Source organism: Tachyglossus aculeatus, chromosome 1 (genome assembly GCF_015852505.1).
Source record: "Tachyglossus aculeatus isolate mTacAcu1 chromosome 1, mTacAcu1.pri, whole genome shotgun sequence".
In the NCBI taxonomy this organism is placed as follows: domain Eukaryota; kingdom Metazoa; phylum Chordata; class Mammalia; order Monotremata; family Tachyglossidae; genus Tachyglossus; species Tachyglossus aculeatus.
The window spans coordinates 67697595-67720502 of record NC_052066.1 but is presented as its reverse complement, the minus strand read 5'-3'; the positions used below and the strand labels follow the sequence as shown (position 1 = coordinate 67720502).

The window sequence follows — 22908 nt, the reverse complement described above, 5'->3', positions numbered from 1 at the left end:
TATTTATTGAGCACTTACTGTGTGCAGAACACTGTACTAAGTGCTTGGGAAGTACAAGTTGGCAACCTATAGAGACAGTCCCTACCCAACAGTGGGCTCACAGTCTAAAAGGGGGAGACAGAGAACAAAACCAAACATACTAACAAAATAAAATAAATAGAATAGATATGTACAAGTAAAATAAATAAATAGGGTAACAAATATGTACAAACATATATACATATATACAGGTGCTGTGGGGAAGGGAAGGAGGTAAGATGGGGGGATGGAGAGGGGGACGAGGGGGAGAGGAAGGAAGGGGCTTGTATGCTACTCTTCTGCCTTTAAATGAATTATTTTAAAAATAAAACCCCCTGGACCCCCCCCCAAAAACGTGTTTTTCCTTCTCTGTCTTCTCCAAAGTAGAAGTCTTTGTGCAGACATTTCTAAATCTCTGGACCCTTGCTTTATCAATCAATCAATCAATCGTATTTATTAAGCGCTTACTGTGTGCAGAGCACTGTACTAAGTGCTTGGGAAGTACAAGTTGGCAACATATAGAGACAGTCCCTACCCGACAGTGGGCTCACAGTCTAGAAGAGGGAGACAGAGAACAAAACCAAAACATACTAACAAAATAAAATAAATAGAATCGATATGGACAAGTAAAATAAATAAATAAATGGAGTAATAAATATGTACAAACATATATACATGTATATATATGTTTGTATGTATATGTATATACATGTATATGTATATATGTATTTATGAGAGAATGAGGACAGCTGGAAGGGGTTCTTTTTTCTTCCCCCCTCTTTCTTTTGCAAAGATGGAAAGCTTAGGTATATTTGGGTAGAGAAGCAGCGTGGCTAAGTGGAAAGAGCCCGGGCTTGGGAGTCGGAGGGCATGGGTTCAAATCCCAGCTCCGCCACTTTCATTCATTCAATCGTATTTATTGAGCGCTTACTGTGTGCAGAGCACTGTACTGCGCGCTTGGGAAGTTCAAGTTGGCAACATATAGAGACGGTCCCTACCCAGCAGTGGGCTCACAGTCTGTCAGCTGTGTGACTTTGGGCAAGTCACTTCACTTCTCTGCGCCTCAGTTCCCTCATCTGTAAAATGGGGATGAAGACTGTGAGGCCCCGTGGGACCACCTGATCACCCTTGCATCCTCCCCAGCGCTTAGAACAGTGCTTTGCACATAGTAAGCGCTTAACACATGCCATCATCATCATCATTATTATTATTATTAGAGAAATGCAGCAGGGTATTCGTGAGGGCATCCACCGGGTGTCTGGGTGTATTTGTGTGCCTGTCTGTGTGAGGGCATCCACCGGGTGTGTTTGTGTGTCTGTGTGAGCGTGTGTTTCAATCAATCAATCAATCAATAGTATTTATGGAGCAGAGAAGCAGCAGTTTACCTCATCTGTAAAATGGGGATGAAGACTGTGAGCCCAATGTGGGACAACCTGATCACCTTGTAACCTCCCCAGCGCTTAGAACAGTGCTTTGCACATAGTAAGCGCTTAATAAATGCCATCATCATCATCATTGAGCGCTTACTGTGTGCAGAGCACTGTACTAAGCGCTTGGGAAGTACAAGTTGGCAACATATAGAGACAGTCCCTACGCTCGGACAATGCTTGAGGTCTGAGTGCTGCAGGCGGTGTGAGTCCCGGGGCTTTATTTGTGGCTCTGTGGGGGGAGGTTTAGAGGGGGTGGGGGCGTCGATTTGGGTGGCAGGGTTGGTCAATCAATCAATCATATTTATTGAGCGCTTACTAGGTGCAGAGCACTGTACTAAGCGCTTGGGAAGTACAAATTGGCAACATATAGAGACAGTGGATGGGGCTGGGGGAGGGGCTCTTTAGGGGTAGGGTTCAGGGGGCTGGAGGAGGGGGCTTCCAGGGGGGCGGGATTTGTTTCTGGGAGAGCTGCAGGACGGGGATGGGGGCTCGAGGCCCGGAGGGGCCGGGGGGCGGTGGAGGCCTGGCGACCCCCCAGCTGCTGGTGCGTGGATTTTTTTTGGGGGGGGGGGAAGGAGGAGGATGCTGACAAGGGAGGGGGGGCTGCGCCTGCGGCCACTGGAGCCTTAGGGCGTCGCCCGCCCCAATTTCCACCATGAGCGTAGCGCTGCGGGAGCTGGGCAGAGGAGGAGGAGGAGGAGGAGGAGGAGGAGGAAGAGGAGGCGTGAGTGTCCGGATTGCGGTGCTGGGGGATGGACAGCTCAACAGGCAACGCCTGATCAATCCATCAATCAATTAATCGATCAATCCTCCAGTTGGGGGGGACTAAAGGGGGGAGTCGGGGCCTACATCACGTCTGGGGCAGAAGGAGGAAGGACAAGGAGGGTGGGCAGAAATAATAATAATAATAATAATAATAATAATAATAATAATGATGGCATTAATTAAGCGCTTGCTGTGGGCAAAGCACTGTTTTAAGCGCTGGGATGAGGGGGAGGACCAGGCAGGGGGTGGGCTGGGGAAGATGGGGCGGAGGGAGGGTCCCCAGGCGGTCAGTCCTGATGCCCTGCCCTAGCCTGTGTCTCTGCAGATGGCTGAGTACAAGAGGGCGACCCTGCAGGACGAGGAGAATCCAGAGCCCCCCGGGGATGGGAACGCCTCTCCGGATAGTGTGGAGGTAGGGGAGGGTCCCTGGGGGGGCTGCCCCCCATCCCTTAGTTTCCCCAGTGCCGCCCTGCGCCTCCGTCCAGGCTCCGGCCCACCCCTACATGCAGCCCCATGGCTCAGGCCAATGGTCCCCCAGCCCCGCTGCAGCCCGGAGGGGGAAGGGGAGGCAGGGGGACACCCAACCGAAGTCCCCCCATCACCCCCATCATCAGCTTTGCATCCAAAGTCAAGCCCTCTCCATCCCCGTGACCTTGAGGGCCGCCTCTCCGGCCAGCCGCAAGTCCTAACCGTCTCCTTGCCCTTCCCCAGGTGGGTTTCCGGAAGGGAGCGGGCCCTGTCCTCGGCCCCCGCACCCAGCTGGAACTGGCCCTGGGGGGGATCTCGCTGCTGCTGGCTGGGTTGCTGCTGGGGTGCCTCGTGGCGTTGGGCGTCCAGTACAGCCGTGGTAAGTGGGCCCGGCCTCCCCACACTGTCCCCCTTTGAGGGCGTTGGACTGGAGGAGTGATGTCGGCGGATGACCTCCCTCCTCCCTCGGAGACCGCTCTCCAGGTCTGGGAGGTGGGCAGGGGACCTGTCGACGCTGTTTTGTCATCCTCTCCCAAGTGCTTAGTGAATGATCAATGAATCCCAAGCGCTTAGTAATGATAATAATAATGATGGCATTTATTAAGCGCTTACTATGTGTAAATCAATCAATCAATTGTATTTATTGAGCGCTTACTGTGTGCAGAGCACTGTACTAAGCGCTTGGGAAGTACAAGTTGGCAACATCTAGAGACGGTCCCTACCCAACAGTGGGCTCACAGTCTAGAAGGGGGAGACAGAGAACAAAACCAAGCATACTAACAAAATAAAATAAATAGAATAGATATGTACAAGTAAAGTAAATAAATAAATAGAGTAATAAATATGTACAAACATATATACAGGTGCTGTGGGGGAAGGGAAGGAGGTAAGATGGGGGCATGGAGAGGGAGACGAGGGGGAGAGGAAGGAAGCACCGTTCTAAGCGCTGGGGAGGTTACAAGGTGATCGGGTTGTCCCACGGAAGGCTCACAGTCTTCATCCCCATTTTCCAGATGAGGGAACTGAGGCCCAGAGAAGCGAGGTGACTTGCCCAAAGTCACACAGCCGACAATTGGCGGAGCCGGGATTTGAACCCACGACCTCTGACTCCAAAGCCTGGGCTCTTTCCACTGAGCCACGTACGGTGCTTGAATGAGTGAATCCAAGTTCCTCCACCCCTAGCGGGGCCTCTCTCCCTCCCTGGCCACTCCTGACTGCCAAATCAGTCAATCAGCCAGTTAATCAATTGTACTTATTGAGCGTTTAGTGTACGGAGAGCACTGAACTAAGCACTTGGGAGAGTACGATACAACAGTAAACATGTTTTGTTTTGTTGTCTGTCTCCCCCCTCTAGACTGTGAGCCCGTTGTTGGGGAGGGACCGCCTCTATATGTTGCCGACTTGTACTTCCCAAGCTCTTAGTACAGTGCTGTGCACACAGTAAGCGCTCAATAAATACGATTGAATCAATGAATGAATGAATAAACAGACACATTCCCTGGCCACAGTGAGCATACAGTCTAGAGGGAGAGACAGGCATTAAAATAAATAAATACATTACAAGATACGTCCATAAGTGTTGTGGGGTTGGGAGAGGGGGATGAATAAAGGGAGCAAGTCAGGGGGATGCAGAAGGGTGTGGGAGAGGAGGAAGGGAGGGCTCAGTCAGGGAAGGCCTCTTGGAGGAGATGGGCCTTCGATAAAGTTTGAAGTGGGGGAGATTCAGTGTCTTTTAGATACGAAGAGGGAGGGCAATCCAGGCCAGAGGCAGGATGCGGCTGAGAAGTTGGGTGGGTGATAGATTCATTCATTCATTCATTCAATCGTATTTATTGAGCGCTTACTGCGTGCAGAGCACTGTACCAAGCACTTGGGAAGTCCAAGTCGGCAACACATAGAGACGGTCCCTGCCCAACAACGGGCTCACAGTCTAGAAGGGGGAGACAGACAACAAAACAAAACATGTACAACAAAACAAAACGTGTCTCATTTCACCCACGTAGTCAATCAAATTCAATCACATATTCACCAAAACCTGTCAGTTCCACCTTCATGACATTACTCAAATCTGCCCTTTCCTCTCCATCCCAAACTTTTACTGCCCTGAGACTGTGAGCCCACTGTTGGGTAGGGACTGTCTCTATATGTTGCCAACTTGGACTTGACAAGCGCTTTTAGTACAGTGCTCTGCACACAGTAAGCGCTCAATAAATACGATTGATTGATTGATTGATTGAAGCGCTTAACCTGTAGATCAATTGCTAGTATCAGGAGAAGCAGCGTGGCTCTGGGTGAGGGGCGGGGGGCTGGGGGCTGGGGGCCACGCTCTGCCCCGTGACCTCGGACAAGTCACTTCACTTCTCCCTGCCTCAGTTCCCTCATCTGGAAAGCGGGGATGAAAAGGGACCGTCTCTCTATGTTTCCAACTTGTACTTCCCAAGCGCTTAGTACAGTGCCCTGCACACAGTGAGCGCTCAGTAAATACGATTGAATGAATGACTCCCCACAGCACCTGTGTATCAATCTGTAATTTATTGTTTCATCTATTTGTATTAATGTCTGTCTCCCCCTCTAGACCGTGAGCTAGTTGTTGGGTAGGGACCGTCTCTATATGTTTCCAACTTGTACTTCCCAAGCGCTTAGTACAGTGCCCTGCACACAGTAAGTGCTCAATAAATACGATTGAATGAATGACTCCCCACAGCACCTAAGTATCAATCTGTAATTTATTGTTTTATCTATTTGTATTAATGTCTGTCTCCCCCTCTAGACCGTGAGCTCGTTGTTGGGTAGGGACCGTCTCTATATGTTTCCAACTTGTACTTCCCAAGCGCTTAGTACAGTGCCCAGCACACTGTAAGCGCTCAATAAATACGATTGAATGAATGAACACGGGCTCTGGAGTCAGAGGTCATGGGTTCAAATCTCGGCTCTGCTGATTGTCAGCTGTGTGACTTTGGGCAAGTCACTTCTCTGTGCCTCAGTTACCTCATCTGTAAAATGGGGATTAAGACTGTGAGCCTCCTGTGGGACAACCCGATCACCCTGTAACCTCCCAATAATAATAATAATAATGGTATTTCACCCTGTAAGCTCCCCAGTGCTTAGAACAGTGCTTGCACATAGTAATAATAATAATAATGATAATGGTATTTGTTACGCACTTACTATGTGCGAAGCACTGTTCTAAGCGCTGGGGGGTTACAAGGTGATCAGGTTGTCCCACGTGGGGCTTACAGTCTTCATCCCCGTTTTACAGATGAGGGAACTGAGGCACAGAGAAGTTAAATGACTTACCCAAAGTCACACAAAAATGCCATCATTATTGTAGTCTCAACAGAGCATCACATGAAGCGCTTGGGAACGTAGGCAGCAGCGGACGGGATCCGGGCCCTCAGGGAGCTTCCAGCTTAGCCCTTCTCATTCATTTATTCATTCAGTCGTATTTATTGAGCGCTTACTGTGTGCAGAGCACTGCACTAAGCGCTTGGGAAGTACAAGTTTGCAACATATAGAGACGGCCCCTACCCAACAGCGGGCTCACAGTCTAGAAGGGGGAGACAGACAACAAAACAAAACGTATAAACCAAATAAAATAAATAGAATAAATATGTACAAGTAAAATAGAGTAATAAATCTGTACAAACATATATACAGGTGCTGTGGGGAGGGGAAGGAGGTAAGGCGGGGGGGAGGGGGAGAGGAAGGAGGAATTATTATTCTCTGGGCCTCAGCGAGGGGGTTGAGACGTGGGACAGGGGACTGTGTCCAACCCAACTGGCTGGCACATAGTAAGCGCTTAATACCCTAATTATTAAGATTATTATTATCACCCTTGACTCCTTCTACCCTTCCCCCGGCCTTTGTCGTTGGCTCGAGTGGCCAAGAGCCGCTCCGGGCCTCGGGTCGCTCCCTACCTGAGGAGACGGGTGAACCAGCGGGCGGGCACGGCCCACAGGAGGTAGGGCAGCGTGTGGACGTGCCACATGTGGAACCGGTAACGCAGGGATCGGCTGAAGCAGCCGCCGATGAAGTTGGAGGTGAAGAGGACGGAGAGGGGCTTCTCCCAGGCCTTACCTCCCCACCTCCGTCCACTTCACTGACGAAGCCTCCCTTTTCCCCCCACAGACCCGGCTCACACGATCTGTCTGACGGAGGCCTGCGTCCGGGTGGCGGGGAAGATCCTGGAGTCCCTCGACCCCGGGGTGAGCCCCTGCGAGGACTTCTACCAGTTTTCCTGCGGGGGCTGGGTGCAGCGGAATCCGCTGCCGGACGGGCGATCCCGCTGGAATACCTTCAACAGCCTCTGGGACCAGAACCAGGCGGTGCTCAAGCATCTGCTAGGTGGGTTGGAGCCCTGACCACCCTAACCCTAACGCTCTCCGGCTCCGACGGACAGGGAAGGGCGGCTCTCGTTCGTTCAGTCGTTCAATCGGATTTATTGAGCACTTAAATAGAATAGTAAATACGTGCAAGTAAAATAAATAGAGTAATAAATAATAATAATAATAATAATGGCATTTATTAAGCGCTTACTATGTGCAAAGCACTGTTCTAAGCGCTGGGGAGGTTACAAGGTGATGAGGTTGTCCCACAGAGGGCTCACAGTCTTAATCCCCAGTTTACAGTTGAGGTAACTGAGGCCCAGAGAAGTTAAGTGACTTGCCCAAAGTCACACAGCTGACAGTTGGCACAGCCGGGATTTGAACCCAAGACCTCTGACTCCAAAGCCCGGGCTCTTTCCAGTGAGCCACGCTGCTTCCCAATCAATCAATCAATCAATCATATTTATTGAGCGCTTATCTGTACAAACATATATACAGGTACTGTGGGGAGGGGAAGGAGATTCATTCATTCATTCATTCATTCAGTCGTATTTATTGAGCGCTTACTGGGTACAGAGCTCTGGACTAGGGGCTTGGGAAGTACAAATCGGCAACATATTCACTAATTCATTCGTTCAATCGTATTTACTGAGCGCTTACTGGGTGCAGAGCACTGGACTAAGCGCTTGGGAAGTACAAGTCGGCAACATATAGAGATGGTCCCTACCCAACAGCGGGCTCACAGTCTAGAAGGGGGAAACAGACAACAAAACAAAACATGTAGACAGGTGTCAAAATCGTCAGAACAAACAGAATTAAAGCCATATGCACATCATTAACACAATAAATAGAATAGTAAATATGTACAAATAAATAGCGTAATAAATCTGTACAAATATATACAAGTGCTGTGGGGAGGGGAAGGAGGGAGGGTGGAGGGGGATGGGGAGGAGGGAACTGAGGCCCATTCATTCATTCATTCATTCATTCAATCATATTTATTGAGCCTACTGGGTGCAGAGCACTGGACTAAGCACTTGGGAAGTACAAGTCGGCAACATATAGAGACGGTCCCTACCCACCAGCGGGCTCACAGTCTAGAATGGGGAGACGGACAACAAAACAAAACATGTGGACAGGTGTCAAGTCGTCACAATAAATAGAAATAAAGCTAGATGCACATCATGAACAAAATAAATAGAATAGTAAATATGGACCAGTAAAATAAATAGGGTAATAAATCTGTACAAACATATATACAGGTGCTGTGGGGAGGGGAAGGGGGGTCGTTCATTCATTCATTCATTCAATCGTATTTATTGAGTGCTTACTGGGTGCAGAGCACTGGACTAAGCGCTTGGGAAGTACAAGTTGGCAACAGATAGAGATGGTCCCTACCCAACAATGGGCTCACAGTCTAAAAGGGGGAGACAGGCAACAAAACAAAACATGTGGACAGGTGTCAAGTCGTCACAATAAATAGAAATAAATCTAGTTGCATATCATGAACAAAAGAAGTAGAATAGTAAATATGGACAAGTAAAATAAATAGAGTAATAAATCTGTACAAACATATATACAGGTGCTGTGTGGAGGGGAAGGAGGTAGGGCGGGGGGATGGGGAGGAGGGAATTGTGGCCCATTCATTCATTCATACAATCGTATTTATTGAGCGCTTACAGTGTGCAGAGCACTGGACTAAGCGCTTGGGAAGTACAAGTCGGCAACATATAGAGACGGTCCCTACCCAACAATGGGCTCACAGTCTAAAAGGGGGAGACAGGCAACAAAACAAAACATGTGGACAGGTGTCAAGTCGTCACAATAAATAGAAATAAATCTAGTTGCATATCATGAACAAAAGAAGTAGAATAGTAAATATGGACAAGTAAAATAAATAGAGTAATAAATCTGTACAAACATATATACAGGTGCTGTGTGGAGGGGAAGGAGGTAGGGCGGGGGGATGGGGAGGAGGGAATTGTGGCCCATTCATTCATTCATACAATCGTATTTATTGAGCGCTTACAGTGTGCAGAGCACTGGACTAAGCGCTTGGGAAGTACAAGTCGGCAACATATAGAGACGGTCCCTACCCAACAACGGGCTCACAGTCTAGGAGGGGGAGACAGGACAACAAAACAAAACATGTGGACAGGTGTCAAGTCGTCACAATAAATAGAAATAAAGCTAGATGCACATCATTAACAAAATAAATAGAATAGTAAATATGTACAAGTAAAATAAATAGAGTAATAAATCCGTACAAATATATATACAGGTGCTGTGGGGAGGGGAAGGCGGTAGGGCGGAGCGGATGGGGAGCAATCAGTTATGTTTCCTGAGAGCTTACTGGGTGCAGAGCACTGCACTAAGTGCTTGGGACAGTGGGAAAAGCCCGGGCTTTGGAGTCAGAGGTCATGGGTTCAAATCCTGGCTCCGCCATTTGTCAGCTGTGTGACTTTGGGCAAGTCACGTCACTTCTCTGGGCCTCAGTTACCTCATCTGTAAAATGGGGATGAAAACTGTGAGCCCCACGTGGGACAACGTGATCACCTTGTAAACTACCCAGCGCTTAGAACAGTGCTTTGCACATAGTAAGTGCTTAATAAATGCCATTACTATTATCATCCAATCATTCAGTAAGCATTTGGGATTTATTCATTCATTCAAGTGCTGTATGGAGCGGTTGGGCGTGGCTCAGTGGAAAGAGCACGGGCTTTGGAGTTAGAGGTCATGGGTTCTAATCCCTGCTCCCCCACGTATCTGCTGTGTAACCTTAAGCAAGTCATTTCATTTCTCTGGGCCTCAGTTCCCTCATCTGGAAAATGGGGATGAAGACTGTGAGCCCCACGTGGGACAACCTGATCACCTTGTATCCCCCCGCAGCACTTAGCACAGTGCTTGGCACATAGTAAGCGCTTAACAAATGCCCTCATCATCATTATTATTATTATTCATTCACTAAGCGCTTGGGTTTCATTCATTCAGTCAGTTAGTCATTCAAGCACTGTATGGAGCTGTTGTGTTTCATTCATTCATTCACTAGGCACTTGGGATTCATTCATTCAGTCAGTCTTTCAAGCACTGTATGGAGCACTTGGGTTTCATTCATTCATTCACTAACCACTTGGGATTCATTGACTCATTCATTCAATCATTGTACTGAGTGCTTGGGCTTCATTCATTCATTCACTAACCACTTTGGATTCATTCACTAATTCATTCAATCATTGTACTAAGTGCTTGGGTTTCATTCATTCATTCACTAACCACTTGGGATTCATTGACTCATTCATTCAAGCACTGTACTGCGCGCTTGGGTTACATTCATTCATTCACTAAGCCCTTGAGATTCATTCACTCATTCATTCAATCATCGTACTAAGTGCTTGGGTTTCATTCATTCATTCACTAACCACTTGGGATTCATTGACTCATTCATTCAAGCACTGTACTGAGCGCTTGGGTTTCATTCATTCATTCACTAACCACTTGGGATTCATTGACTCATTCATTCAATCATTGTACTAAGTGCTTGGGTTTCATTCATTCATACACTAAGCACTTGGGATTCATTCAATCATTGTACTAGGTGCTTGGGTTTCATTCATTCATTCACTGACCACTTGGGATTCATTGACTCATTCATTCAAGCACTGTACTGAGCTCTTGTTTCATTCGTTCATACACTAAGCACTTGGGATTCAGTCACTCATTCATTCAATCATTGTACTAAGGGCTTGGGTTTCATTCATTCATTCACTAAGCACTTGGGATTCATTGACTCATTCATTCAAGCATTGTACTAAGTGCTTGGGTTTCATTCATTCATTCACTAACCACTTGGGATTCATTGACTCATTCATTCAAGCACTGTACTGAGCGCTTGGGTTTCATTCATTCATTCACTAAGCCCTTGGGATTCATTCAATCATTGTACTAGGTGCTTGGGTTTCATTCATTCATTCACTGACCACTTGGGATTTATTGACTCATTCATTCAAGCACTGTACTGAGCGCTTGGGTTTCATTCATTCATACACTAAGCACTTGGGATTCAGTCACTCATTCATTCAATCATTGTACTAAGCGCCTGGGTTTCATTCATTCATTCACTAAGCACCTGGGATTCATTGACATTCATTCAAGCACTGTATTGAGCGCTTGGGTTTCATTCATTCACTAAGTGCTTGGGAGAGGAGACATAACAATATTCATTCATTCATTCATTCATTCAATTGTATTTATTGAGCACTTACTGTGTGCAGAATACTGTACTAAGCGCTTGTGATAAACACCTTCCCTTGCCCATAATGAGCTTCATGCCAACAGAAGCAGCGTGGCCAAGGGGAAAGAGAGCAGGCCTGAGAGTCAGAGGATCTGGGTTCGAATGCCAGTTGTCCCACGGGTCGGCTGCGTGACCTTGGGTAAGTCACTTCTCTCTGCCCCAGTTGCCTCATCCTTAAAATGGGGACTAAATCCTCCTTCCTCTGACTTGGACTGTGAGCCTCATTTGGAATCGGGACTGAGTCCAACCTGATGATAATAATAATAATAATAACAATAATAATAATAATAGTGGCATTTATTAAGTGCTTACTATGTGCAAAGCACTGTTCTAAGCGCTGGGGAGGTTACAAGGCAATCAGGTTGTCCCACAGGGGGCTCACAGTCTTCATCCCCATTTTACAGATGAGGGAACTGAGGCACAGAGAAGTGAAGTGACTTGCCCAAAGTCACACAGCTGACAAGTGGCGGAGCCGGTATTTGAACCCACAACCTCTGACTCCAAAGCCTGCGCTCTTTCCACTGAGCCATGCTGCTTCTCTAATCTCGAATCCTGAATCTACCCCAGTGCTTGGGACATAGTAAGTGCTTAATAAGTAACAATTCCCAGAAGGAAGAGGTAAGGGAGTTCTAAAAAGGAACCAGAAGAAGAGAGGGGAAGGGGGAAAGTTTGGAATTTTTAAGGAAGGAAGCTGAACCCCCTACAAATACATCAGGCAGCCTGAGGTCCTGCACCACGGGCACAACCCTAGGATAAATTTTTCATTTTTTTATGGTAATAATAATAATGGTATTTGTTAAGTAACATTACCATTAATAATAATAATAATAATTGGCATTTGTTAAGCGCTTACTATGTGCAAAGCACAGTTCTAAGTGCTGGGGAGGATACAGGGTGATCAGGTTGTCCCACGTGGGGCTCACAGTCTTAATGCCCACTTTACAGATGAGGTAACTGAGGCCCAGAGAAGTGAAGTGACTTGCCCAAGATCACACAGCAGACATGTGGCGGAGTCGGAATTTGAACCCATGACCTCTGACTCCAAAGCCCGGGCTCTTTCAACTGAGCCACGGTACATTACCAGTACCACGTTTGGTACTTGGTACTCTGTGCCAAGCACTCGTCTAAGTGGTAGAGAAACAGCGTGGCTCAGTGGAAAGAGCCCGGGCTTTGGAGTCAGAGGTCATGGGTTCAAATTCCGGCTCCGCCAATTGTCAGCTGTGTGACTTTGGGCAAGTCGCTTCACTTCTCTGGGCCTCAGTTCCCTCATCTGGAAAATGGGGATTAAGACTGTGAGCCCCCAGTGGGACAACCTGATTGCCTTGTAACCTCTCCAGCGCTTAGAACAGTGCTTTGCACATAGTAAGCACTTAATAAATGCCATCATTATTATTATTATTATTATTATTCTAATTACTGGACTAGATACAAGGTATTCAGGTTGGACACAGTCCCCGTCTCACTTGGGCCTCACAGGCTAAGTAGGAGGAGGGAGTAGGATTTAATCCCCGTTTTACAGATGCGGTAACTGAGGCACAGAGAAGTGAAATGACTTTCCCGACGTCACACAGCGGATGAGTGGAGGAGCTGGGATTAGAGCCCAGGTCCTCTGATAACCAGGCCTCTTTCCAGAAGGCCCCACCGGCTCCCGAAATTCGGAACCAACTAGGGAAGGAGGGCTGGAAGAGAGGTGGGACTTGTGACCGTCAGTGGGGTTTTCCAAAGAGGATGAAGCAGGGATGCCAAAGCAGTCCGTAATTTCCATTTCCATCTATTTATTTTATTCTGTTAGTAAGTTTGGTTTCGTTCTCTGTCTCCCCCTTTTAGACTGTGAGCCCACTGTTGGGTAGGGACTGTCTCTATATGTTGCCAACTTGGACTTCCCAAGCGCTTAGTACAGTGCTGTGCACACAGTAAGCGCTCAATAAGTATGATTGATTGATTGATGATTGATTGATTGATTTCCACTCTTGCTGGGGCCTGAGACCCCAGAGCTTGGACTAAAGGACTCATCACTTTCTGGGATTCCCAAGCGCTTAGTACAGTGCTTTGCACACAGTAAGCGCTCAATAAATACGATTGATTGATTGATTGATTGGGAGAGGGCTGAGTGAGGCAAGCACTGGGGTGGAGGACAGAAAAGTACTGGGAGCCCACTGTTGGGTAGGGACCGTCTCTATATGTTGCCAACTTGGACTTCCCAAGCGCTTAGTCCAGTGCTCCGCACACAGTAAGCGCTCAATATCTATTCTATTTATTTTATTTTGTTAGTATGTTTGGTTTTGTTCTCTGTCTCCCCCTTTTAGACTGTGAGCCCACTGTTGGGTAGGGACTGTCTCTATATGCTGCCAACTTGGACTTCCCAAGCGCTTAGTACAGTGCTCTGCACATAGTAAGCGCTCAATAAATACGATTGATGATGAATAAATACGATCAAATGAATGAATGAAAAGTACGCAGGTACTTCCCCGCACGTGGGCTGTGTTTCTGACGGTTCTGACACCTGTCTCCGTGTTTTGTTGTGTTGTCCGCCTCCCCCTTCTAGACTGTGAGCCCGCTGTTGGGTAGGGACCGTCCCGATCTGTCCTTCCCAAGCGCTTAGTCCAGTGCTCTGCCCACCGTAAGCGCCCAATAAATACGATCGAACGGACGCGTGTGTGCGTAGAGGGTTCTGTGTCCATATTGACGCGGCGTCCTTGTCCTGCACACAGAGAACGCCACTTTCAACTCCAGCAGCGAGGCAGAGCGTAAAACCCGGCGCTTCTATCTCTCCTGCTTGGGGGAGCAGCGGATAGAGGAGCTGGGGGCTCAACCACTGAGGGATCTCATCGACAAGGTAAGAGCTATTTGGAGAACGCCCCTGGGGGGTGCGGATGTCCGCGGTAATATTAATATTATTCACGACAATAATCAACAATAATATAAATAGCACTCTCACCTCAGGAATCAGCACCCCCCCGGTCATTCTCCAGATAGTATTGATTATTATTATTAATAATAGTAACAATAATAAGAAGTGTGATATTTGTTGAGCGCTTACTATGTGCCAAGTACGTGACACCTGTCCACGTGTTTTGTTTTGTAGTCTGTCTCCCCCTCCTAGACAGTAAGCCAGTTGTTGGGTAGGGGCCGTCTCTATATGTTGCCGACTTGGACTTCCCAAGTGCTTAGTACAGTGCTCTGCACGCAGTAAGCGCTCAATAAATACGATTGATTGAATGAATGAATGAATAGACTGTGAGCCCGCTGTCGGGTAGGGACCGTCTCTATATGTTGCCGACTTGGACTTCCCAAGCGCTTAGTACAGTGCTCTGCACGCAGTAAGCGCTCAATAAATACGATTGATTGAATGAATGAATGAATAGACTGTGAGCCCGCTGTCGGGTAGGGACCGTCTCTATATGTTGCCGACTTGGACTTCCCAAGCGCTTAGTACAGTGCTCTGCACGCAGTAAGCGCTCAATAAACACGATTGATTGAATGAATGAATAGACTGTGAGCCCGCTGTCGGGTAGGGACTGTCTCTATATGTTGCCAACTTGGACTTCCCAAGCGCTTAGTACAGTGCACTGCACACAGTAAGCGCTCAATAAATACAATTGATTGAATGAATGAATAGACTGTGAGCCCGCTGTCGGGTAGGGATTGTCTCTATATGTTGCCGACTTGGACTTCCCAAGCGCTTAGTACAGTGCTCTGCACGCAATAAGTGCTCAATAAATATGATTGATTGAATGAATGAATAGTAGGCCCTGGGGTAGATAGAAGATAATCAGGTCCAGAGAAGCAGCATGGTCTAGTGGATAGAGCATGGGCTTGGGAGTCAGAGGGACCTGGGTTCGAATCCCGGCTCCACCACATGTCTGCTGCGTGACCTTGGGCAAGTCACTTCACTTCTCTGGGCCTCAGTTCCCTCCTCGGTAAAATGGGGATTATGACCGGGAGCCCTACGTGGGACAGGGACTCTGTCCAACCTGATCAATTTGGATCGCCTCTGAATGTGTCTGGTACATAGTAAGCACTTAATAAATACCTTAAAAAAAATGGTCCCACATGGACTCACAGTCTGTGTAGGAGGGGGAACAGGTATTGAATCACCATTTTGCAGATGAAGGAATTGAGGCACAGAGAAGTTAAGTGACGTGCCCAAGGTCACACTACAGGTATAATAATAATGATGGCATTTATTAAGCGCTTACTATGTGCAAAGCACTGTTCTAAGCGCTGGGGAGGTTACAAGGTGATTAGGTTGTCCCACGGGGGGCTCACAGTCTTCATCCCCATTTTGCAGATGAGGTCACTGAGGCACAGAGAAGTAAAGCAACTTGCCCAAAGTCACACAGTCGACAATTGACAGAGCCGGGATTTGAACCCATGACCTCTGACTCCAAAGCCCGGGCTCTTTCCACTGAGCCACGCTGCTTCTCAGCTGCGGGAGCCGGGATTAGAACCCAGGTCTTCAGACTCCCAGGCCAGTAGAGAAGTCACAAGGGAGCTGTGGAATAATAATGGTGGTATTTGTTAAGCGCTTACTATGTGCAAAGCACTGTTCTAAGTGCTGGGGGATACAAGGTGATCAGGTTGTCCCACGGGGGGCTCACAGTCTTCATCCCCATTTTACAGATGAGGTCACTGAGGCACAGAGAAGTAAAGCGACTTGCCCAAAGTCACACAGTCGGCAATTGACGGAGCCGGAATTTGAACCCATGACCTCTGACTCCAAAGCCCGGGCTCTTTCCACTGAGCCCCGCTGCTTCTCAACTGGGGGAGCTGGGATTAGAACCCAGGTCCTCGGACTCCCAGGCCAGTAGAGAAGTCACAAGGGAGCTGTGGAATAATAATGATGGTATTTGTTAAGCGCTTACTATGTGCAAAGCACTGTTCTAAGCGCTGGGGGATACAAGGCGATCAGGTTGTCCCACGGGGGGCTCACAGTCTTAATCCCCATTTTACAGATGAGGTAACTGAGGCACACAGAAGTTAAGCGACTTGCCCAAAGTCACACAGCCGACAATTGGCGGAGCCGGGATTTGAACCCACGACCTCTGACTCTTTCCACTGAGCCACGCTGCTTCTCAGCTGGGGGAGCTGGGATTAGAACCCAAGTCCTCAGACTCCCAGGCCTGTAGAGAAGTCACAGGGGAGCTGTGGAAGTAGGGCAAACCCTAATCTGGAAAAGGAGGTGCTTCAAAAAGAGGCCTCAAAAGGGCAGCTGTGGTCCCTAATTTCAATCAATCAATCAATCGTATTTATTGAGTGCTTACTGTGTGCAGAGCACTGTAATAAGCGCTTGGGAAGTACAAGTTGACAACATATAGAGACAGTCCCTACCCAACAGTGGGCTCACAGTCTAAAATTTGTCCCCCGCCCCCCCAGATTGGTGGCTGGAACATCACAGGGCCCTGGGGCCAGGAGAACTTCCTGGAAGTGCTGAAGACGGTGTCGGGAACTTACCGAGCCAGCCCCTTCTTCACCGTCTACGTCAGCGCCGACTCCAAGAGCTCCAACAGCAATGTCGTCCAGGTGAGAGGGATAAGAAAGGACAACGGTGTGGGGAGGACACAGTCAGGGCCTTCAGGGAATATATCTACCAACTCTTGTGTATTGTCTTCTCCTAAGCGCTTAGTACAGTGCTCTGCCCTCAGTAAGCACTCAGTAAGCTTACTCAATAAGCTCAGAAAGCACTATTAATGGGTGGATTGATTCAGGGACTCCAAGAGCCCCAACAGCAATGTCGTCCAGGTGAGAGGGCTGAGGAAGGACAAGGGTGTGGGGAGGACACAGTCAGGGCCTTCAGGGAATATATCTACCAACTCTTTTGTATTGTCCTCTCCTAAGTGCTTAGTACAGTGCTCTGCCCTCAGTAAGCACTCAATAAGCTTACTCAAGAAGCTCAGAAAGCACTATTAATGGATGGATTGATTCAGGGACTCCAAGAGCCCCAACAGCAATGTCGTCCAGGTGAGAGGGCTGAGAAAGGACAAGGGTGTGGGAAGGACACAGTCAGGGCCTTCAGGGAATATGTCTACAAACTCTTTTGTATTGTCCTCTCCTAAGCGCTTAGTACAGTGCTCTGCCCTCAGGAAGCACTCAATAAGCTTACTCAATAAGCTCAGAAAGCACTATAAATGGATGGATTGATTCAGGGACTCCAAGAGCTCCAACAGTAATGTCGTCCAGGTAAGAGGGCTGAGAAAGGACAAGGGTGTGGGGAGGACACAGTAAGGGACTTCAGGGAATATGTCTACCAACTCTTTTGTATTGTCCTCTCCCAAGCGCTTAGTACAGTGCTCTGCCCTCAGTAAGCACTCAGTAAGCTTACTCAATAAGCTCAGAAAGCACTGTTAATGGATGGATTGATTCAGGGACTCCAAGAGCCCCAACAGCAATGTCGTCCAGGTGAGAGGGATAGGAAAGGACAGCGGTGTGGGGAGGACACAGTAAAGGCCTTCAGGGAATATGTCTACCAACTCTTGTATTGTCCTCTCCCAAGCGCTTAGTAGAGTACTCTGCCCTCAGTAAGCACTCAGTAAGCTTACTCAATAAGCTCAGAAAGCACTATTAATGGATGGATCGATTCAGGGACTCCAAGAGCCCCAACAGCAATGTCGTCCAGGTGAGAGGGCTGAGGAAGGACAAGGGTGTGGGGAGGACACAGTAAGGGACTTCAGGGAATATGTCTACCAACTCTGTTGTATTGTCCTCTCCTAAGCACTTAGTACAGTTCTCTGCCCTCAGTAAGCACTCAAAAAGCTTACTCAATAAGCTCAGAAAGCGCTATTAATGGATGGATTGATTCAGGGACTCCAAGAGCCCCAACAGCAATGTCGTCCAGGTGAGAGGGCTGAGGAAGGACAAGGGTGTGGGGAGGACAGAGTAAGGGCCTTCAGGGAATATGTCTGCCCACTCTTTTGTATTGTTCTCTCCCAAGCGCTTAGTACAGTGCTCTGCCCTCAGTAAGCACTCAGTAAGCTTACTCAATAAGCTCAGAAAGCACTATTAATGGATGGATTGATTCAGGGACTCCAAGAGCCCCAACAGCAATGTCGTCCAGGTGAAAAGGCTGAGAAAGGACAAGGGTGTGGGGAGGACAGAGTCAGGGCCTTCAGGGAATATGTCTACCAACTCTTTTGTATTGTCCTCTCCTAAGCACTTAGTACAGTGCTCTGCCCTCAGTAAGCACTCAATAAGCTTACTCAAGAAGCTCAGAAAGCACTATTAATGGATGGATTGATTCAGGGACTTCAAGAGCTCCAACAGCAATGTCGTCTAGGTGAGAGGCCTGAGAAAGGACAAGGGTGTGGGGAGGACACAGTAAGGGACTTCAGGGAATATGTCTACCAACTCTGTTGTATTGTCCTCTCCTAAGCACTTAGTACAGTTCTCTGCCCTCAGTAAGCACTCAGTAAGCTTACTCAATAAGCTCAGAAAGCACTATTAATGGATGGATTGATTCAGGGACTCCAAGAGCCCGAACAGCAATGTCGTCCAGGTGAGAGGGCTGAGAAAGGACAAGGGTGTGGGGAGGACAGAGTCAGGGCCTTCAGGGAATATGTCTACCAACTCTTTTGTATTGTCCTCTCCCAAGCGCTTAGTACAGTGCTTTGCCCTCAGTAAGCACTCAATAAGCTTACTCAATAAGCTCAGAAAGCACTATTAGTGGATGGATTGATTCAGGGACTCCAAGAGCCCCAACAGCAATGTCGTCCAGGTGAGAGGGATAAGAAAGGACAGCAGTGTGGGGAGGACACAGTAAAGGCCTTCAGGGAATATGTCTACCAACTCTTGTGTATTGTCCTCTCCCAAGCGCTTGGTACAGTGCTCTGCCCTCAGTAAGCACTCAGTAAGCTTACTCAATAAGCTCAGAAAGCACTATTAATGGATGGATTGATTCAGGGACTCCAAGAGCCCCAACAGCAATGTCGTCCAGATGAGAGGGCTGAGAAAGGACAAGGGTTTGGGGAGGACACAGTCAGGGCCTTCAGGGAATATGTCTACCAACTCTTTTGTATTGTCCTCTCCCAAGCGCTTAGTACAGTGCTCTGCCCTCAGTAAGCACTCAGTAAGCTTACTCAATAAGCTCAGAAAGCACTAGTAATGGTTGGATTGATTCAGGGACTCCAAGAGCCCCAACAGCAATGTCGTCCAGGTGAGAGGGCTGAGAAAGGACAAGGGTGTGGGGAGGACAGAGTCAGGGCCTTCAGGGAATATGTCTACCAACTCTTTTGTATTGTCCTCTCCCAAGCGCTTAGTACAGTGCTCTGCCCTCAGTAATCACTCTATAAGCTTACTCAATAAGCTCAGAAAGCACTATTAATGGATGGATTTATTCAGGGACTCCAAGAGCCCCAACAGCAATGTCGTCCAGGTGAGAGGGCTGAGAAAGGACAAGGATGTGGGGAGGACACAGTCAGGGCCTTCAGGGAATATGTCTACCATCTCTTTTGTATTGTCCTCTCCCAAGCGCTTAGTACAGTGCTCTGCCCTCAGTAAGCACTCAGCTTACTCAATAAGCTCAGAAATCACTTTTAATTGATGGATTGATTCAGGGACAGCTCTCCTCCAACCACCGTACTGGAACATAGACCTCCTCCTGTAGACTGTAAGCTTGCTGTAGGCAGGGAATGTGTCTGTATTGTTGTATTGCACTCTCCCAAGCGCTTAGTACAGTGTTCTGCACACAGTAAGCGCTCAATCAATGCGATTGACTGAGAGACCCCGGTTGTCCCTCCAAGAAATGATGTCCCTCTCCGTCCACCTCAAGTGTGTGATTTACCTTGCCTTTTCTTCCCGCTGTAGGTGGACCAGTCAGGCCTCTTCCTGCCCTCCCGTGACTATTACTTGAACAGAACTGCCAATGAGAAAGTAAGGAACTCTGAATTTAACCCTCATCCCCGGCACGGGCTCTCACTCTTCAAGGTCTCGGTCCCTATTGGAGATGCCGTAGCGGACGAAGTTCCAATTTGTCCTCTTTATACCAGAGAGATTGTCCGTTTCCTGTCCCGTGAGCCGGGGGTGTCCAACAACCCTAGGGCAAATTTTTCATTTTTTTATGGTACTTGGTAGTCTATGCCAAGCACTGTTCTAAGCACTGTACTGCACTGCACAAGATAATCAGGTTGGACAGAGTCCCTGTCCCACTTGGGGCTCGCTATCTAAGTAAAAGGGAATAGGATTTTGTCTCATTTGCTATGGAGGCTCCTGGGGATAAATAAATGAACGAATGAAGGAATGAATTAGGCACAAGGGGTTTCACTCCCACCATCTTGCGAGTGATCCTTCTGCAGGATAATTTTTTTTTAATGGCGTTTGTTAAGTGCTTACTAGGTGCTCGGCACTGTTCTAAGCACTGGGGTAGATGATAATAATAATAATAATGGCATTTATTAAGCACTTACTATGTGCAAAACACTGTTTTAAGTGCTGGGGAGGTTACAAGGTGATCAGGTTGTCCCTCGGGGGGCTCAGAGTCTTAATTAGAGAAGTAGCGTGGCTCAGTGGAAAGAGCCCGGGCTTTGGAGTCAGAGGTCATGGGTTCAAATCCTGGCTCCACCAATTGTCCGCAGTGTGACTTTGGGCAAGTCATTTCACTTCTCTGTGCCTCAGTGACCTCACCTGTAAAGTGGGGATTCAGACTGCCCCTGTGGGACAACCTGATCACCTTGTAACCTCCCTAGTGCTTAGAACAGTGCTTTGCACATAGTCAGCACTTAATAAATGCCCTCATCATTATTATTACAAATCCCCATTTTACAGACGAGGTCACTGAGGCCCAGAGAAGTGAAGTGACTTGCCCAAAGTCACACAGCTGACAGTTGGCAGAGCCAGTTGACTCCAAAGCCCGTGCTCTTTCCCCTGAGCCACGCTGCTGCTGTACTAGAGACAAGATAATCTTGTCCTAGAGAAGTCAGAGGAGTCAGAGGTCATGGGTTCAAATCCCGACTCCGCCACATGTCTGCTGTGTGACCTTGGGCAAGTCACTTAACTTCTCTGAGCCTCAGTCACCTCATCTGTAAAATGGGGATTAAGGCTGTGAACCCCACGTGGGACAACTTGATCACCCTGTATTCCCCCCAGCGCTTAGTACAGTGCTCTGCACATAGTAAACGCTTAACAAATGCCATTATTTATTTTTTTATAATCTTCTCTAGATACAAGGTAACCAGGTTAGACCCAGTCCCTGTCCCCCATGGGGCTCACCCTCTTCGTCCCCATTTTACAGAAGAGGGAAATGAGGCCCGGAGACGTGGTCACACGGCAGCCCAGTGGCAGACTCCCGGGCTTCCTGGCTCCAGGGCCCGGGCTCAATCCGCTAGGCCCCGCTGCCAGATGGGGAACTCGGACGGGGCGGCGGGGAGCCCGGGGGTGGGTCGTAAGCGGTGGCCCTGGGGTCGGGCCAGGTGCTGGCTGCTTATTTGGACTACATGGTGGAGTTGGGCACCCTGTTGGGTGGAAGTCCGGCTGCCACCCGGGACCAGATGCAGCGGGTGCTGGAGCTGGAGATCCAGCTGGCCAACATCACCGTGCCCCAGGACCAGCGGCGGGACGAGGAGAAGATCTACCGCAAGATGAACATCGCCCAGCTCCAGGTGAGCCGGGGCAGGGTATCCGCAGGGGGCCGGGCTTCGAATGCCCTCCCTCTGCCCATCCACCAAGCTAGCTCTCTTCCTCCCTTCAAGGCCCTGCTGAGAGCTCACCTCCTCCAGGAGGCCTTCCCACACTGAGCCCCTTCCTTCCTCTCCCCCTCGTCCCCCTCTCCATCCCCCCATCTTACCTCCTTCCCTTCCCCACAGCACCTGGATATGTTTGTACATATTTATTACCCTATTTATTTATTTTACTTGTACATATCTATTCTATTTATTTTATTTTGTTAGTATGTTTGGTTTTGTTCTCTGTCTCCCCCTTTTAGACTGTGAGCCCACTGTTGGGTAGGGACTGTCTCTATACGTTGCCAATTTGTACTTCCCTAGCGCTTAGTACAGTGCTCTGCACATAGTAAGTGCTCAATAAATACGATTGATGATGATGATGATGAGGGTCCTCGGGGCCCGGTGGGACGGGGGTTTCCTTCCCAGGGTCCGCCACCGTTCACCACGCCCGCCCTCTTCCCAGCATGAAGAACCCCCACGGCCCTGACGATGTATGTATGTTTCTACATGTTTATTGCTCCATTTATTTATTTCTTTTATTGGTACATATGTATTCTATTTTGTTAATATGTTTGGTTGTCTGTCTCCCCCTTCTAGACTGTGAGCCCGCTGTTGGGTAGGTACCATCTCTATATGTTGCCGACTTGTACTTCAATCAATCAATCGTATTTATTGAGCGCTTACTGTGTGCAGAGCACTGGACTAAGCACTTGGGAAGTACAAGTTGGCAACATAGAGAGACAGTCCCTACCCAACAGCGGGCTCACAGTCTAAAAGGGGGAGACAGAGAACAAAACCAAACATACTAACAAAATAAAATTAATAGAATAGATATGTACAAGTAAAATAAATAAATGGAGTAATACTTCCCAAGCGCTTAGTACAGTGCACTGCACACAGGAAGCGCTCAATAAATACGATTGAATGAATGAATGAATGAATGGGAGAGTGGGAGGGGA

The 22908-nt window shown here is 48.2% G+C and overlaps 1 protein-coding gene across 3 annotated transcripts in view; it reads left to right on the top strand.

Annotated features, from left to right (window-relative positions):
* Positions 1–1631: 1631 nt before the first annotated feature.
* The window catches only part of LOC119947824 (endothelin-converting enzyme 2), a 60902-nt gene continuing 39625 nt past the window's right edge, over positions 1632–22908 (top strand). Inside the window, exons 1-8 of one of the 3 annotated variants that reach the window (XM_038769550.1) lie at positions 1632–1650; positions 2524–2625; positions 2925–3060; positions 6810–7025; positions 14009–14133; positions 16674–16820; positions 20097–20162; positions 21698–21886. In XM_038769550.1, coding sequence (XP_038625478.1) covers positions 2539–2625; positions 2925–3060; positions 6810–7025; positions 14009–14133; positions 16674–16820; positions 20097–20162; positions 21698–21886 — 966 coding nt within the window. In that variant the 5' untranslated portion in view covers positions 1632–1650; positions 2524–2538. Of the gene's footprint in view, positions 1651–1949; positions 1993–2143; positions 2173–2523; positions 2626–2924; positions 3061–6809; positions 7026–14008; positions 14134–16673; positions 16821–20096; positions 20163–21697; positions 21887–22908 lie in introns of those variants that run through there. The other 2 variants (XM_038769484.1, XM_038769633.1) reach the window with 2 other exon arrangements.